At 34.8% G+C, this 17,197-nt stretch overlaps 1 protein-coding gene across 1 annotated transcript in view; it reads left to right on the top strand.

Annotated features, from left to right (window-relative positions):
* phf21b (PHD finger protein 21B) overlaps positions 1 to 1,771 on the top strand; it is a 154,702-nt gene extending 152,931 nt beyond the window's left edge. Inside the window, 1 exon segment of the mRNA XM_039792162.1 lies at positions 1,488 to 1,771. Within this exon segment, the coding sequence (XP_039648096.1) occupies positions 1,488 to 1,766 (279 nt within the window). The 3' untranslated portion in view covers positions 1,767 to 1,771.
* The last annotated feature ends 15,426 nt before the right edge of the window (positions 1,772 to 17,197 follow it).

Here is a 17,197-nt window from a genome sequence, read left to right on the forward strand (position 1 = left end):
TAATTACTAGAATAAAAGTAATTTTTGAACTAGAATAAAAGTAATTTCTGAACTAGAATAAAAGTAATTTTTGAACTAGAATAAAAGTAATTTCTGAACTAGAATAAAAGTATTTTTTGAACTAGAATAAAAGTAATTTCTGAACTAGAATAAAATTATTTTTTGAACTAGATTAAAAGTAATTTTTGAACTAGAATAAAAGTAACTTCTGAACTAGAATGAAAGTATTTTTTGAACTAGAATAAAAGTAATTTTTGAACTAGATTAAAAGGCAAGGCAGCTTTATTTGTAGAGCACATTTCAGCAACAGGGCCGTTCAAAGTGCTTTACTTAAAACATTAAAGAGCAGTTAGTAAACGATTGAAAAAATTCAAAACAGATAAAAAGACGAGAATAAAATGTAAAGTGCAGTATTAGAACAAGTTAACTGAGTCCAACTCGGGTCTCCCAGAGGACTTAACAAAAGTTAGTAAATTAAGTATTTTTTGCGCTAGAATAAAAGTAATTTTTGAACTAAAATAAAAGTAATTTTTGAACTAAAATAAAAGTATTTTTTGAACTAAAATAAAAGTAATTTCTGAACTAAAATAAAAGTAATTTTTGAACTAAAATAAAAGTAATTTTTGAACTAAAATAAAAGTAATTTATAAAAGTATTTTTTGAACTAAAATAAAAGTAAATTTAAAACTAAAATAAAAGTAATTTTTGAACTAAAATAAAAGTATTTTTTGAACTAAAATAAAAGTAAATTTAAAACTAAAATAAAAATAATTTTTGAACTAAAATAAAAGTAATTTTTGCACAAATCCACCTGACAGCTTTAGTGGATGCAAACTGGAGGTCTGCAAATACCCAGAGTGGTAACCTGGCAGCCTGTATCAGGCCAGCGATCTGGCCCAGTACTGGACCATCAGTCACAAACCAAAACAAAGTTACCCTTCAGCTACGTTCAACTTTTCATGTCACTTTCTACTTCTACTCCGCTACATTTCAGAGAGAAATATTGTACTTTTTACTCCACTACATTCATCTGTTACAGCTTTAGTTACTAGTTACTTTAGTTACTCCACTACATTCATCTGTTCCAGCTTTAGTTACTAGTTACTTTAGTTACTCCGCTACATTCATCTGTTACATCTTTAGTAACTAGTTACTTTAGTTACTAGTTACTTTACACATTAAGATTACTGCACACAGAACACATGTAGTTTATAAAATCTGATGTTTTATTCTAAAGTAAACTGGCCGACAATGTAACGGCTACAAGTCACGCTGAGATGATGAGACCATTAAACACACAACTGTGTGTGTGTGTGTGTGTGTGTGTGTGTGTGTGTGTGTGCGTGCGTGCGTGCGTGCGTGCGTGCGTGTGTGTGCGTGCGTGCGTGCGTGCGTGCGTGCGTGTGCGTGCGTGCGTGCGTGTGTGTGTGCGTGTGTGTGTGTGTGTGTGTGCGTGCGTGCGTGCGTGTGTGTGTGTGTGCGTGCAGCAGTGTATGGACGTGAGGGAGAGACTGCTGGGCCAGCAGAGAGACACTCAGGCCTCGCTCGAGCGCCTCAAAGCTCTCATCAGGCTGATCCAACGCGACCAGCTCATCCAGGTCACCATGACGACCACCGCCACCATCGGCGCCGCGTCCCTGCTCTCGCAGTCCTGGATCAAACCCACCAGCGCCAACCAGCTCGCCGCGGCCTCCTCTGCCGCTGTCCCGGGCCCCTCAGCCGCCACGCCCCTGCAGCAGAAGAGCCACAGCCAGGACGACACATAAACCAGCGCCTCCTCTCCCTCTCTCCCTCTCCCCTCCCCCAGCTGCCACGTCACAGCGGTGAGGATTTCCTTTTTGTCTGAGTAATATCTAACCATCGTTAAAAAAAAAAGCACACAAAGAACTGAGAAAGAAAAAAGAAAAGAGCCTCTTTCACTCGATTCAAGTATTTTTTAAAAATCCAAACACCTACAGTGCTTACGAGATTTCTTTTTTTATGTTTTTAATGTTTCTTGGCCTTAATGTATTTATTACAAAAAGTTAGATCACAGCGGAGCCGCGCCGGGAGTTCCTGCGCGCGGCCTGAAAGATATTTCCGTTTTTTTTTTTATTTTGAACACTGGTATAATTCTTGTTCTGCGTCTAGCGAGAGAGAACGGTAGAGTTAGAGTGGTAGTCACAGATAAACAAAGCATCGGGGACTGTACATTGATATGTCTGAGTAGATGTTTGTTCTCATTCTCCTACGAACAATGTTTTTTGCCATAATAATAATTCAGGAAAAATGTTTTCATCGTGTATGTAAAACGAGCCTTTCAAACAAAAACAGAGAATAACTTTTTTTCAGTATTAATAGAGTTAAAGTCAAAGAAAAAAGTATTTAAGAAAAAAACTTACAGAAATTAGCATTTCTAGTGGAGATTTTAGTATTTTCATGCTGATGATGCCTGTTGATACATGTACGTTTTGGAGTATTGAAGGGGGATCACTGTACATATGTTGTATTATTATTATTATTATTCTCATGATTATGATTATCGCAGGTTTTGTTTTTATCTGAAACAGGTGAGTCTCTGAGGGTTTGGCTGTTTGTTTTCTGTTCAGCAGCGACACAAACAACGATAGGACATTCCCTTTTTTAGTTGTTAGGAAGTCGCAGAAACCGATTGCCATGAATCCACAAAAAGACAACATTATGGGATGGATTTCTAAGGAGGTCGACCTTTCTGTTAAAGAGTAAGATCCTTTTTTTAAAACATTAAAACATCCGCGAAATCGCATTCGCTAAACTCCACCAGACTCCATGTAAATGAAAAAACAGTCATTTTAGCATCGTATAACACACTTCATTCAAAGTCGACAGAAACAAAATAAAACTATGAAAAACTGTTTTGGGTCGTCTCTCCACTTTTCCAACCATCACAACTCTAGTTTTGGTTGAAATAAACACATAGTTTTAATTTACATGTGGAAATATGTTGGCTCTATACACGCTAAAAGTCCTGTTTTTTTAAATGGAGTCTGGTGGAGATATGCTGGCTCTATACACGCTAAAAGTCCAGATTATTTACATGGAGTCTGGTGGGTTTAGCGTTAGCGACTTCAGAGCTGTTTCTGGTTAAACAGAAAGGTCTTAAAGATGTTTTAAAAAGGTCTATCTCTGTAGGGATCCTTTCATAATGTTGTCAGACACTTAGAATAATAATCTGAGTCTGTCAGCGGCAAAAACAGAACTTTTAGTGGACGCAAATTGACGATGAACATGTGTCCTATAGGATTACATTATAGCCATTTCATTACAGCGTTCACGCTCAATACTGGACCAATTTTAAAGATTGTTGTTCCCATCAGTCACTTAGACTCAAAAACATAGGAACATAAGGTCCAGGTTGTAAACCCTAAGCCTTTAAAAGAAAGAATAAATCATATTCTTGGTTGTGTTGCATCACAGAAAACAAAGAGTTGAAACAGAACAAAGGGACTAAGTTGTCGTTTTGTTCACAGCTGCACTCAAACAGTCCCTTCCCCCCTTTAAAACCAGTATAGAAAATATGCCAAAAACCTTTTCTTTGTTTTGTACTGGGATCATCTCATCAAATGTCTTTTTTCTCTCCCCTGCCTATTTCATATTTTCTGCCTCGGAGCTTTCTGTTGTGTTTTTTTGAACTCCTGTGACCGTGTTAACGCTGACGAGCCTGTTAGTCTGTTACAGACGAACACTGCCTCACGTACAAATCCTTCTCCAAGCCGGGGTTTCCGTTTTTTTGTTTTGCGTCATGTGTTTTTTTTTTGGAGACACCGGTCAATCAGAGACGGGACGACTCAGTCAAACCGCAACACCGCCGTTTGACTGTCATCGGACCCGTGGGACAAAGACGCCGGCGTCTAATAGCCAGGACACAGCGACCAGACGGCCAATCAGACGGCAGTAGAGCCAGTGGGACCGATCGGTCTCCCCGAGTCGGTCCAAAAAGTTCCTCAGAACTCACCGGAGAGACGAGACCTGATACGTCTCCATAGCAACAGGCGGCGCTGATCTTTTGTTGTCGATACGACATGAAAACCGCGCAGTTGAACGTGGCTGGGGCACATGCGGGGGTGTCTGGTTTCTCCAAAATTCAAAGCCAGACTGTCGGCTCGTTCCAGAATCTGATCTCATATCGGACTAAAATAGTTCAAGAGAGACATGTTACTGGAAACATCTGGAGAGAGAAACAGGCTGTGTGTGTGTGTGTGTGTGTGTGTGTGTGTGTGTGTGTGTGTCTGTGTGTGTCTGTGTGTGTGTGTGTGTGTGTGTGTATGTGTGTTTGTGTGTCTTTGTGTCTGTGTGTGTCTCTGTGTGTGTGTCTCTGTGTGTGTGTGTGTGTGTGTGTGTGTGTGTGTGTGTGTCTCTGTGTGTGTGTGTGTGTGTGTGTGTGTGGTGTGTCTCTGTGTGTTGTCTCTGTGTTGTTGTTGGTGTGTGTGTGTGTGTGTGGCTTGGTGTCTGTGTGTGTGTCTCTGTGTGTGTTGTGTGTGTGTGTGTGTCTCTGTGTGTGTGTGTGTGTGTTCTGTGTGTGTCTCTGTGTGTGTGTGTGTGTGTGTGTGTGTGTGTGTTCTGTGTTTCTGTGTGTGTGTGTGTGTGTGTGTGTGTGTGTGTCTGTGTGTGTGTGTGTCTCTTTTGTGTGTGTCTGTGTGTGTGTGTGTGTGTGTGGTTGTGTGTGTGTGTCTCTGTGTGTGTGTGTGTGTGTGTGTGTGTCTGTGTCTGTGTGTGTCTCTGTGTGTGTGTGTGTGTATGTAGTGTCTGAATCTGTCTTCATCTCAGATCAACAAAGGTCAGTTTAAAAGATTTTCCTCAGATTTTGAGAGACTCTAGTCACGCTCATCCCGCTCGCCATTTCCTGGTGAGTCCCGACCGCCCTGCCGCCGACTGAAGGCGTCAGGTCGGCCCAAATGAAGCCGCCAGACTGTCCCACGGCCGGATTATCGGTTCGGTACGTCCACAGCTTAAAGGCGCTGAACGACCGAGGCGATAGCCGTCTTGACAGTCTGGCGAGGTCGGTGACTCGAGTCTGTTCGGTGTGTCCCGTGCCGTCGTCAGTCTGGGGGGGGCGGGCTGTCGGCGTTCATTTGGGCCGATTTGACTTGTGGGCAGTCGGACTCAATGACCCATCTGATTGGTAGAGTGCTAGCCCTTGACAACGCCAGTATCTTCTTATTACTCGCCATCGTATTTTCTTCCGTTCTGCGAGTAACAACTAGAGGTGTGAATCTTCACTCATCTCCCGATTCGATTCGATATCACGATGCATCTCGATGCATCAAATAAATGTTTCTATTAAAGCCATGTAGGATATTTAATTCGTAGCTTTTCAAGCCTCAACAACCAAACATTCTGCAGAGCTCTGATACTAAATAACTTGGATACATAAAACTATACAGCGCTGAGCACATGGCACCTCCTGAATGTGTTAACATCCCAGAATATGTAAACAGAAATGTTGTCAGGCCTACATTAAATTATAAACAGAAATAATCGATTATGAGCCGGTCGATTATCCATGCAGCATCGTCCACGATTCCATGCATCCATTATCTGATTAATTTCAACACCTCTAGCGACAACAAGGATCCTTCTGGACTACTGTCGCCTCTCTCTGATGGAAACAAGGACTGACCACAGCGTGCTCTGTGTTTACGAGGTCTAGACAGATGTTCCCTCATTTCCCGTTTTAATTTTTTTGGGTGACAATACAGATTAGCGCCGCCTGCTGTTATGGAGACGTATTACGTCTCGCGCACGCGCAGAACGTGCACGCTCAAGTCGCCGTCTCTTCGGTGAGTTCTGGGGCACTTTTTGGACCTCGGGGAGACCGATCAGTCGTACTGGCTTTACTGGCGACGGTCGGCCGTCTGGTTGGTGTGTCTGAGCCTTAAATCGAACCGGGACGCCGGCTTCCTGTCCCGCTCGCTCCGTTTGTCTCGCTAGTCTTCCTGCTGGTCCAGAAAGGTTCAGTTTAAGTGTTCAAAAAACAGATTTAGACCATTTTGTTTTTGTTATTTATCAAACTGTACTCTGCTACTGTTAATGCACAAACATGAACAAAGGGTTCCAGTAATAATTCAGAGAGAAGAAATGCCTTTATCAGAAGAAAGAAGAAAGAAGGAGTGGTTTTTATTTTATATTTCAAATCATATCCATGTCAACCTGACGCGTCTGGTCTCAGAAGTATCTAAGATACCGAAAAAAGATCTTTAGAAGCATCGTCTGCACGGCACAAAAAAGTCTGAAATATAACGGAGCATCGGTGGCTTCAGTGGCGGCGAACAAGTCCGGCTCGCAGAGAAGAAACACACACACACACACACACACACACACACACACACACATAGACACACAGACATGCATGCACAGACACACACAGACACACACACACACACACACACACACACACACACACACACACACACACACACACACACACACACACACACACACACACACACACACACACACAGACATAGACACACAGACATGCATGCACAGACACACACACACAGATACACATACACACAGACACACACACACAGATACACATACACACACACAAACACATAGACACACAGACACACACACACACATAGACACACAGACATGCATGCACAGACACACACAGACACACACAAACACACACACACACATAGACACACAGACATCGAACACAGACACACACACAAACACACACACACCACACACACAACATACATGACAGACACACACAGACACACACACACAAACACACACACACACACACAGATACACATACACAAACACACACACACATAGACACACAGACATTACGACACAGCACACACACACACAGACACCACACACAGACACACACACACACAGACGCACACACAGACAGATACACATACACAAACACACACACAAAGACACACAATACCACAACGCACACACACACACAGATACACATACACAAACACACACACACACACATAGACACACAGACATGCATGCACAGACACACACGCACACACACACAGACACACATACAGACACAGACACACACACACACAGGCACGCACACACAGACACAGACACACAAAGACACACAGACATGCATGCACAGACACACACACACACAAAAACACACACGCGCACACACACACAGACAGACACACACACACACACAGACACACACAAACACAAAGACACAAAGACACACAGACACACACACACACACACACACACACACAGACACATGCTCAGACACACACGCACACACACACACAAACACACTAAAAAGATGAGCAATATGGCATCAAAACTGTTTAAAACATATTCCCCCCAGTATTGCCACTGTGAAGGAGAGCTAGTGAAGGCCTGTGTGGTTCAGAGAGAGGAGCTCGACGACTCGTCATCCAAAGATTATTTGGTTCCACTCTACGTCATGTCCCTCTTATGTAGATACCTTCAAGGAAAGGGTTACCGCTTTTATTTACTTTCAATCAGCAAAGAAATCCACTTTGAATTTCTCAAAACTTGAAAAAGAATTGACAAAAATTAGGGTTTAAACTAACAACTATGTGATTATTGATTAGCTGTTTTATCACCCCCAAAAAATAGTGAAAATTAAAAAAAAATAAACTCATAATTTCCTTATAATATAGGGACATTTTTCACTATAATAAATGACAAAAAGAAAAGCAAATGTTGACGTAATGAGACGCTGGAGCGAGCGGCTGTTCATCCAGGAAGTTCTTTGGATGCAAAGCCACGCAGACCTAGAACTCCTTCCTTGAATGATTAGTTATGCGACTGTAATCTGACGAATATCTGGAGTTTTTCATACGACGAGGCGAGTCAGAATCAGCAGAAAATGTTTTTATCTTCGGAGAAACTCTTTCATTTATTTCTGAAGCAATCCGACGCTAGAACTCCATTTACTCGCCGTATGAAAGCCCCGAACGTTTAGTTCTGTTCCCGCTGTCACTCAACACGCTGAGCCAAATGCACGTTATGTTTTATACATAGATATAGATATATAAATATATCTATGTATACACTGAACAAAGTCATTAACGCAACACTTAGTTTTCCCCCCATTTTTCACGAGCTGAACTCAAAGATCTAAGACCGTTTCTACGTTCACAAAAGGCCTTTTTCTCTAAATCTGTGCTAGTGAGCACTCACGCTTCTCCAAGTGCTTCTTCAATACAGTAAAACTGCACATTTCAGAGTGGCCTTTTATTGTGGCCAGCCTAAGTCACACCTGTGCAATAATCCTGCCGTCCAATCAGCATCTTGGATGGATTATCTCGGCAAAGGAGAAGTGCTCACTACCACAGATTTAGACAGATTTATGAACAATATTTGAGAGAAATGTGTACGAAATATGTACATTGAAAAAGTCTTTGAGTTCAACTCATGAAAAGGGGGGGTTAAAAACAAAGTGTTGCATTTATAATTTGGTTCAGTATAGATATAGATATATAGATATATAATGCGCTTTATCAGAACACAGAGCCTGGTGGGACTCTGGGGAGTGAATGTTTGTTAAATGATCCCCTCAAAGTACTCATTTTTTGATCATTTATATGAATTTGGAGGCTGGCTGGCTCGCCTGATATCCAACCCCCCCCTCTCTGCTTATATCTTTAAAATATCAAGAGCTTTTGTGAAAGAAAAGAGCCGAATTTGTAGAATTTCACAAAGCAAACGACCACGAGACGATGTGGAGCGCCTGCTGTCTCAAAATACAAATAATGTCCGTTTTAATTTAACTTCTGGAAGTCAATAAGTCATTTTACTTTAATAGAGTACTTTCCCTTTCAGGTTACTTCATACTGCATACTTACAGTAGTACACTGTAATATGTAAAGCCTAATGATCAAACTATAACAGATTAAAGTACCCAACAGCCCATTAAATGAGCTCCACTACAATACTAATATTCTACGTTTATCAGTGTCATATAATGAATAATAAGTTAATGCTCTCGGGACAATATTCTGTAGAACTTTAGAAACTCCAATACTTCTTTTAGAACAAATACATTCAGGACTATTCCTGGTAGACCCACACACACACACACACACACTCACACACATACACACACACACACACATACACACACACACACACACACACACACACATACACACACACACTCACACACACACACACACACACACACACACACACACACACACACACACAAACACACACACACACACACATAACACACAGGCACATACACACACACACTCACATACACACACACACACACACACGCACACACACACACACACACACACACACACACATACACACACACACACACACACACACACACAGCTAACACACACACACACACAAGCACACCACACTCACTCACACACAAACATACACACACACACACACACACAGCGCACAAACACACACACACACAGTAATACACACACACACACACACAAACAGCACACACACACACACACACACACACACAGCTACACACACATACACACATACACAGCTACACGCACACACAGGCACACACACACAAACAGCTACACTATATATATATACATATATATATATATATATATATATATATATATGTATGACAGATATATGCGTCACCGTTGTACCTAACCTGCCTTTATGAATGAATCAAATCCTGATCAGTATCAGTGTGGAGAGACTCTCCCAGAGGGAACGTGATGCATATCGAGACTCTATCAGCGCTCTGTGGACCGTGCCGCGTCCATGCTCCACCCTACAAACCCTAAAAAATAAAATAACCAAGAAAAACCATCCCCAAAAAACAAAACAACCTCCTCATCCGTTTCTTAGAAATCTTCTCCGGGAGAAACTGTGCAGTCCTTTAAACAGATCTATTTTAATACACGACACAACATTTGAACAAATGAGAAGAAAAAACAAAAAAAGTTAGAACATTTTTATATTCTTTTATCAAGGAGCAAAAAAAAATAAAATAAAATAAAACAGAAGAGAGAAAACAGAACATTGGATTTTCTATTGTTTGCCAGTTCTGCATTCTGACTTCTAGCTTTGCAACGTTCAATGTTTTATTTTTGCCGCGAGGAGACGACGAAGACGACGAAGACACGTTTTAGATGGGGAATGAAAAATGTCTGTTGGCTGTTGAAGTAGAAGTTTTTTCTTTGTCATTAATAAGGGGACTGTCCTTGTGGATAGCGTGTATAGGAAAAGTGTTTGTCTTAAATATGCCAATGTAGTTTTTTCTTCTTTACGATGCATTAAAAAGTTGATTGATGGAAGTTGGTAAAATGATTAAAGAGTAGTCTCACTTTTTTGTACCAAGTTCTTACGAAAAATGGAATCATTAATAAACAAAATACAAGAACAAAAAAAGGGTTTGAATGAAGTGTCTGTTTTGTTATAACCATAGACAGTGAAATAAATGGACACAGCGGCGCCGTAGACTTGCAACAGAGACCAGTGAAGGATGTTAGAAGTCTCTTTCCCGGTGCTGGCTGAGCGTTACTGAGCAGCCTCCAACTGATCTTGAAGACGTAGATGTGACGTGAGCAACCTGTCTGAAAGTGTGAAGTCTTCTGGTAGCTGTGCCGAGAGAAATCTCAATCATTCCCAATCTCACAGAGACGGAGAGCGTAGGTATATGTAAGGAGATAACATAGGCACAGGCTAATTACTGATCACTAACATGCTAGTTAACATTAGTCATTAAACATAAACAGATAATGGAAGTCCAAACTGCCTGTGAGCTTCTCCTGTACTATACGGTAATTCCTCTACTGTGTGACAGTAAGTCTCGTGGTTATGAGCCAATCGTTAGCCTATTGTTATAAAGCGTCTGCTACGGAGCCATAACGTGAGCTACAAGGTAATGGAGCCTTTTATACATTGTCGTGTTTCTTTAGAAATAAACAACGGACAAATAGAGTCTTTAAACGCTTCAGATGTAAAGTTATTCTCTGTCAAAGTGACGTCAGAATGAATGGGAGTCAATGGGATGCTAACGGGAGGTGATGGCTTGGTAGCATCTAAATGGCGCCATAGGAGCTACGCTTTCCGGATGCTCGCTTACCCCCTTTGTTCTGCCTTTGGGGAAGGGGGGGGGGCATATCATAGTGGGGGGGTTAGGGTGTCCTCCCCCAGGGAAGTCTTGAGCATCAACGACTTCATTTCCTGTATTCTGATACACTTTTATGCACCAATTTACGCTGGAAATCCCTTTATTTAGCCTATGTGAAGATGAAAAACACAGATGACAATTCAAAATATATCAAAAATATAATGGAAAGTATGTTGTAGTGTGTCATTGGGTGTATTTAAGTGGGTATATGGAAATCCTGGAGCTTTCTTAGTGGGTATACTGCGTATCACGTAGACTACACCACTGCCATGAAGTGCTGTTGTACATCTGCTGATGCGTCTGGACACTTCTCGGGCGATGATCCTGGAATCATCGCTTGTTTTTCGGGTCTTCAGCTGCCGTTGGAGGTCCACCAACAGAGATGGTCTGCGTGGACCAGGGGTGTCAAACTCAACTTCACTAAGGGCCACACTTGGAAATAAGAATCACATCAGGGGCCAGACATGTAGAGTTTGACATGCTTTTATTTAATCTAAGTAAATTATGTTTTATTCGTTACATTATTACTAAAAATAATTTTAAAAATATAGTATAATTATTATTAAAAAAAAGTCATAGTATAATTATGTTGAATTTTTTAAAAAAGTCATAGTATAGTATGTCGATAATATTAAAAAGTCATAGTATAATTATGTTGAAAAAAAAGTCATAATTATAAGTATGTCGAAATAATTTTAAAAAAGTCATAGTATAGCATGTGATAATAATAAAGAGTCATAGTAGATATGGTGAAAATAATTTTAAAAAGTCATAGTATAATTATGTTGAAAAAAAAGTCATAGTATAGTTGTCGAAAAATAATTTTAAAAAGTCATAATTATATGTTGAAAAAAGTTTAAAAAAGTCATAATTATAATTATGATTAAAAATCATAGTATATTATGTTGAAAATAATTTTAAAAGTCATAGTATAGTATGTCGAAAATAATTTTAAAAAGATCATAGTATAGTATGTTTGAAAAAAAATCATAGTATAAGTATGTCGAAAAATTATTTTAAAAAGTCATAGTATAGCATGTTGAAAAATAATTTTAAAAAGACATAGTATAGTATTTTGAAAAAAAGTCATAGTATAGTATGTCGATAATAATAAAAAAGTCATAGTATAGTATGTCGAAATATAATTTTAAAACGTCATAGTATAGTATGTTGAAAAAAAGTCATATTATAGTATGTTGAAAAAAAGTCATAGTATAGTATGTAGAAGTTTTAAAAAAAAAATTCATAGTATAGTATGTTGAAAAAAGTCATAGTATAGTATGTCGAAAAATAATTTTAAAAAAGTCATAGTATAGTATGTCGACAAAAAGTTTAAAAAGTCATAGTATAGTATGTCGATAATAATAAAAAAGTCATAGTATAGTATGTTGAAAAATAATTTTAAAAAGTCATAGTATAGTATGTCGGAAAAATAATTTTAAAAAGTCATAGTATAGCATGTTGAAAAAAGTCATAGTATAGCATGTCGAATTTTTTTTTTAAAAAGTCATAGTATAGTATGTTGAAAAATAATTTTAAAAAGTCATAGTATAGCATGTTAAAAAAAGTCATATTATAGTATGTTGAAAAAAAGTCATAGTATAGTATGTTGAAAAAAATTTAAAAAGCCATAAGTATAAGTATGTTAAAAGATATGTTATAATTTTGAAAAAAGTCATAGTATATTATGTTGAAAAAAAAAAGTCATGAATATTGAAAATAATTTTAAAAAATAAGTATAGTATGTTGAAAAAAGTCATAATTTTATGTAATAAAAAGTCATGAGTGTAATTATGTTGAAAAAAAGTCATGATTAAGGTATGTCGAAATTTTTTTTTTAAAAAGTCATAGTATAGTATGTTGATAATAATAAAAAAGTCATAGTATAGTATGTCGAAAAATAATTTTAAAAAGTCATAGTATAGTATGTCGACAAAAAGTTTAAAAAAGTCATAGTATAGTATGTCGATAATAATAAAAAGTCATAGTATAGTATGTTGAAAAATAATTTAAAAAAGTCATAGTATAGTATGTCGAAAAATAATTTTAAAAAGTCATAGTATAGTATGTTGAAAAAAGTCATAGTATAGTATGTCGGAAAAATTATTTTAAAAAGTCATAGTATAGCATGTTGAAAAAAGTCATAGTATAGTATGTCGACAAAAAGTCATATTATAGTATGTTGAAAAAAAGTCATAGTATAGTATGTTGAAAATTTTTAAAAAAGCCATAGTATAATATGTCGAAAAATCATTTTAAAAAGTCATAGTATAGTATGTTGAAATTTTTTTAAAAAGTCATAGTATAGTATGTTGAAAAAAAGTCATAGTATAGTATGTCGAAAATTTTTTTTAAAAAGTCATAGTATAGTATGTTGAAAAAAAAGTCATATTATAGTATGTTGAAAAAAAGTCATAGTATAGTATGTTGAAAAAAAGCCATAGTATAATATGTCGAAAAATCATTTTAAAAAGTCATAGTATAGTATGTTGAAATTTTTTTAAAAAGTCATAGTATAGTATGTTGAAAAAAAGTCATAGTATAGTATGTCGAAATTTTTTTTTAAAAAGTCATAGTATAGTATGTCGATAATAATAAAAAAGTCATAGTATAGTATGTCGAAAAATAATTTTAAAAAGTCATAGTATAGTATGTCGACAAAAAGTTTAAAAAAGTCATAGTATAGTATGTCGATAATAATAAAAAAGTCATAGTATAGTATGTTGAAAAATAATTTTAAAAAGTCATAGTATAGTATGTCGGAAAAATAATTTTAAAAAGTCATAGTATAGCATGTCGAATTTTATTTTTAAAAAGTCATAGTATAGTATGTTGAAAAATAATTTTAAAAAGTCATAGTATAGCATGTTAAAAAAAGTCATATTATAGTATGTTGAAAAAAAGTCATATTATAGTATGTTGAAAAAAAGTTAAAAAAGCCATAGTATAGTATGTCGAAAAATAATTTTAAAAAGCCATAGTATAGTATGTTGAAAAAAAGTCATATTATAGTATGTTGAAAAAAAGTCATAGTACTGTATATTGAAAAAAAAGTTAAAAAGCATAGTTAATATGTCGAAAATAATTTTAAAACCATAAGTATAGTATGTTGAAAAAAGTCATAGTACTGTATGTCAGATAATAAAAAAGTCATAGTGTAGTATGTTGAAAAAAAGTCATAATTATGAATTATGTCAGATTTTTAAAAGATCATAATTATAATATGTTGATTAATATAAAGTAGTCATAGTATAGTATGTCGAAAATAATTTTAAAAAGTCATAGTAAAGTATGTTGCGAAAAAAAGTTTAAAAAGTCATAAGGTATAATTATGTAATAAAAGTCATAGTATAGTATGTTGAAAAATAATTTAAAAAAGTCATAGTATAGTATGTCGAAAAATAATTTTAAAAAGTCATAGTATATTATGTTGAAAAAAAAGTCATAGTATAATTATGTCGGAAAAATTATTTTAAAAAGTCATAGTATAGCATGTTGAAAAAAGTCATAGTATAGTATGTCGGAAAAATTATTTTAAAAAGTCATATTATAGTATGTTGAAAAAAAGTCATAGTATAGTATGTTGAAAAATTTTTAAAAAGCCATAGTATAATATGTCGAAAAATCATTTTAAAAAGCCATAGTATAGTATGTTGACAAAAGTCATAGTATAGTATGTCGAAAAATAATTTTAAAAAGTCATAGTATAGCATGTTGAAAAAAGTCATAAGTATAGTATGTAGAAAATTTAAAAAAGTCATAGTATAGCATGTTGAAAAAAAAGGTCATAGTATAGTAAGTAAATTTAAAAAAAAGTCATAGTATAGTATGTTGAAAAAAAGTCATAGTATAGTATGTTGAAAAAAGTCATAGTATAGTATGTTGAAAAAAAGTCATAGTATAGTAAGTAGAATTTAAAAAAGAAAAGCCATAGTATAGTATGTCGAAAAATAATTTCAAAAAGTCATAGTATAGCATGTCGAAAAAAAGTCATAGTATAGTATGTCGAAAAATAATTTAAAAAAGTCATAGTATAGTATTTAGAATTTTTAGTCATAGTATAGTATGTTGAAAAAAGTCATTGAATAGTATGTAAAATAAAAATAAAAAAAGCCATAGTATAGTATGTCAAAAAATAATTTAAAAGTCATAGTATAGCATGTCGAAAAATAATTTTAAAAAGCCATAGTATAGTATGTCGAAAAAAAGTTTAAAAAAGTCATAGTATAGTATGTCGATAATAATAAAAAAGTCATAGTATAGTATGTCGAAAAATAATTTAAAAAAGTCATAGTATCGCATGTAGAATTTAAAAAAGAAAAGCCATAGTATAGTATGTCGAAAAATAATTTAAAAAAGCCATAGTATAGTATGTCGAAAAATAATAAAAAAGTCATAGTATAGTATGTCGAAAAATAATTTAAAAAAGCCATAGTATAGTATGTTGAAAAAAAGTCATAGTATAGTATGTAGAATTTAAAAAAGAAAAGCCATAGTATAATATGTTGAAAAAAGTCATAGTATAGTATGTAGAATTAAAAAAAGTCATAGTATAGTATATCGAAAAATAATTTAAAAAAGTCATAGTATAGTATGTTGAAAAAAAGTCATATGTAATTGTAGAATTTAAAAAAAGAAAAACCACAATAGGTATGTGAAAAAATAAATAAAAAGTCATAGTATAGAAAAATAAAAGTCATAGTATGTGTTTGAAATTTTTTTAAAAGTCATAGTATAGCATGTAAGAATTTAAAAGAAAACCATAGTATAGTATGTTGAAAAAAAAAGTCATGAGTATGAATTGTTAGAATTAAAAAAGTCATAGTATAGTATGTCGAGAAAATAATAAAAAGAGTCATGGTATGGTGAAAAAATTATTTTAAAAGTCATAGTATAGTATGTAGAATTTAAAAAAGAAAAGCCATAGTATAATATGTTGAAAAAAGTCATAGTATAGTATGTAGAATTAAAAAAAGTCATAGTATAGTATATCGAAAAATAATTTAAAAAAGTCATAGTATAGTATGTTGAAAAAAAGTCATATTATAGTATGTAGAATTTAAAAAAGAAAAGCCACAGTATAGTATGTCGAAAAATAATAAAAAGGTCATAGTATAGTATGTCGAAAAATAATTTAAAAAAGTCATAGTATAGTATGTTGAAAAAAAGTCATATTGTAGTATGTAGAATTTAAAAAAGAAAAGCCACAGTATAGTATGTCGAAAAATAATAAAAAAGTCATAGTATAGTATGTCGAAAAATAATAAAAAAGTCATAGTATAGTATGTCGAAAAATAATTGAAAAAAGTCATAGTATAGCATGTAGAATTTAAAAAAGAAAAGCCATAGTATAGTATTTTGAAAAAAGTCATAGTATAGTATGTAGAATTAAAAAAAGTCATATTATAGTATGTAGAATTTAAAAATGAAAAGCCATAGTATAGTATGTCGAAAAATAATTTTAAAAAGTCATAGTATAGTATGTCGAAAAATAATTTTAAAAAGTCATAGTATAGTATGTCGAAAAATAATTTTAAAAAGTCATAGTATAGTATGTTGAAAAAATGTCATATTATAGTATGTAGAATTAAAAAAAGAAAAGCCATAGTATAGTATGTCGAAAAATAATAAAAAAGTCATAGTATAGTTTGTCGAAAAATAATTTTAAAAAGTCATAGTATAGTATGTCGAAAAAAAGTCATAGCATAGTATGTAGAATTTAAAAAAGAAAAGCCATAGTATAGTATGTCGAAAAATAATTTAAAAAAGTCATAGTATAGCATGTCGAAAAAAAGTCATAGTATAGTATGTCGAAAAATAATTTAAAAAAGTCATAGTATAGTATTTAGAATTTTTAGTCATAGTATAGTATGTTGAAAAAAGTCATTGAATAGTATGTAAAATAAAAAATAAAAGAAATAATAGTATAGTATGTCAAAAAATATTTAAAAGTCATAGTATAGCATGTCGAAAAATAATTTTAAAAACATAATATATAGTATGTGAAAAGTTTAAAAAGTCATAGTATTGTAATGTGTAGAAAATAAAAAAGTCATAGTATAGTATGTC

The sequence above is a fragment of the Perca fluviatilis genome, chromosome 23 (assembly GCF_010015445.1).
Source record: "Perca fluviatilis chromosome 23, GENO_Pfluv_1.0, whole genome shotgun sequence".
Lineage (NCBI taxonomy): Eukaryota > Metazoa > Chordata > Actinopteri > Perciformes > Percidae > Perca > Perca fluviatilis.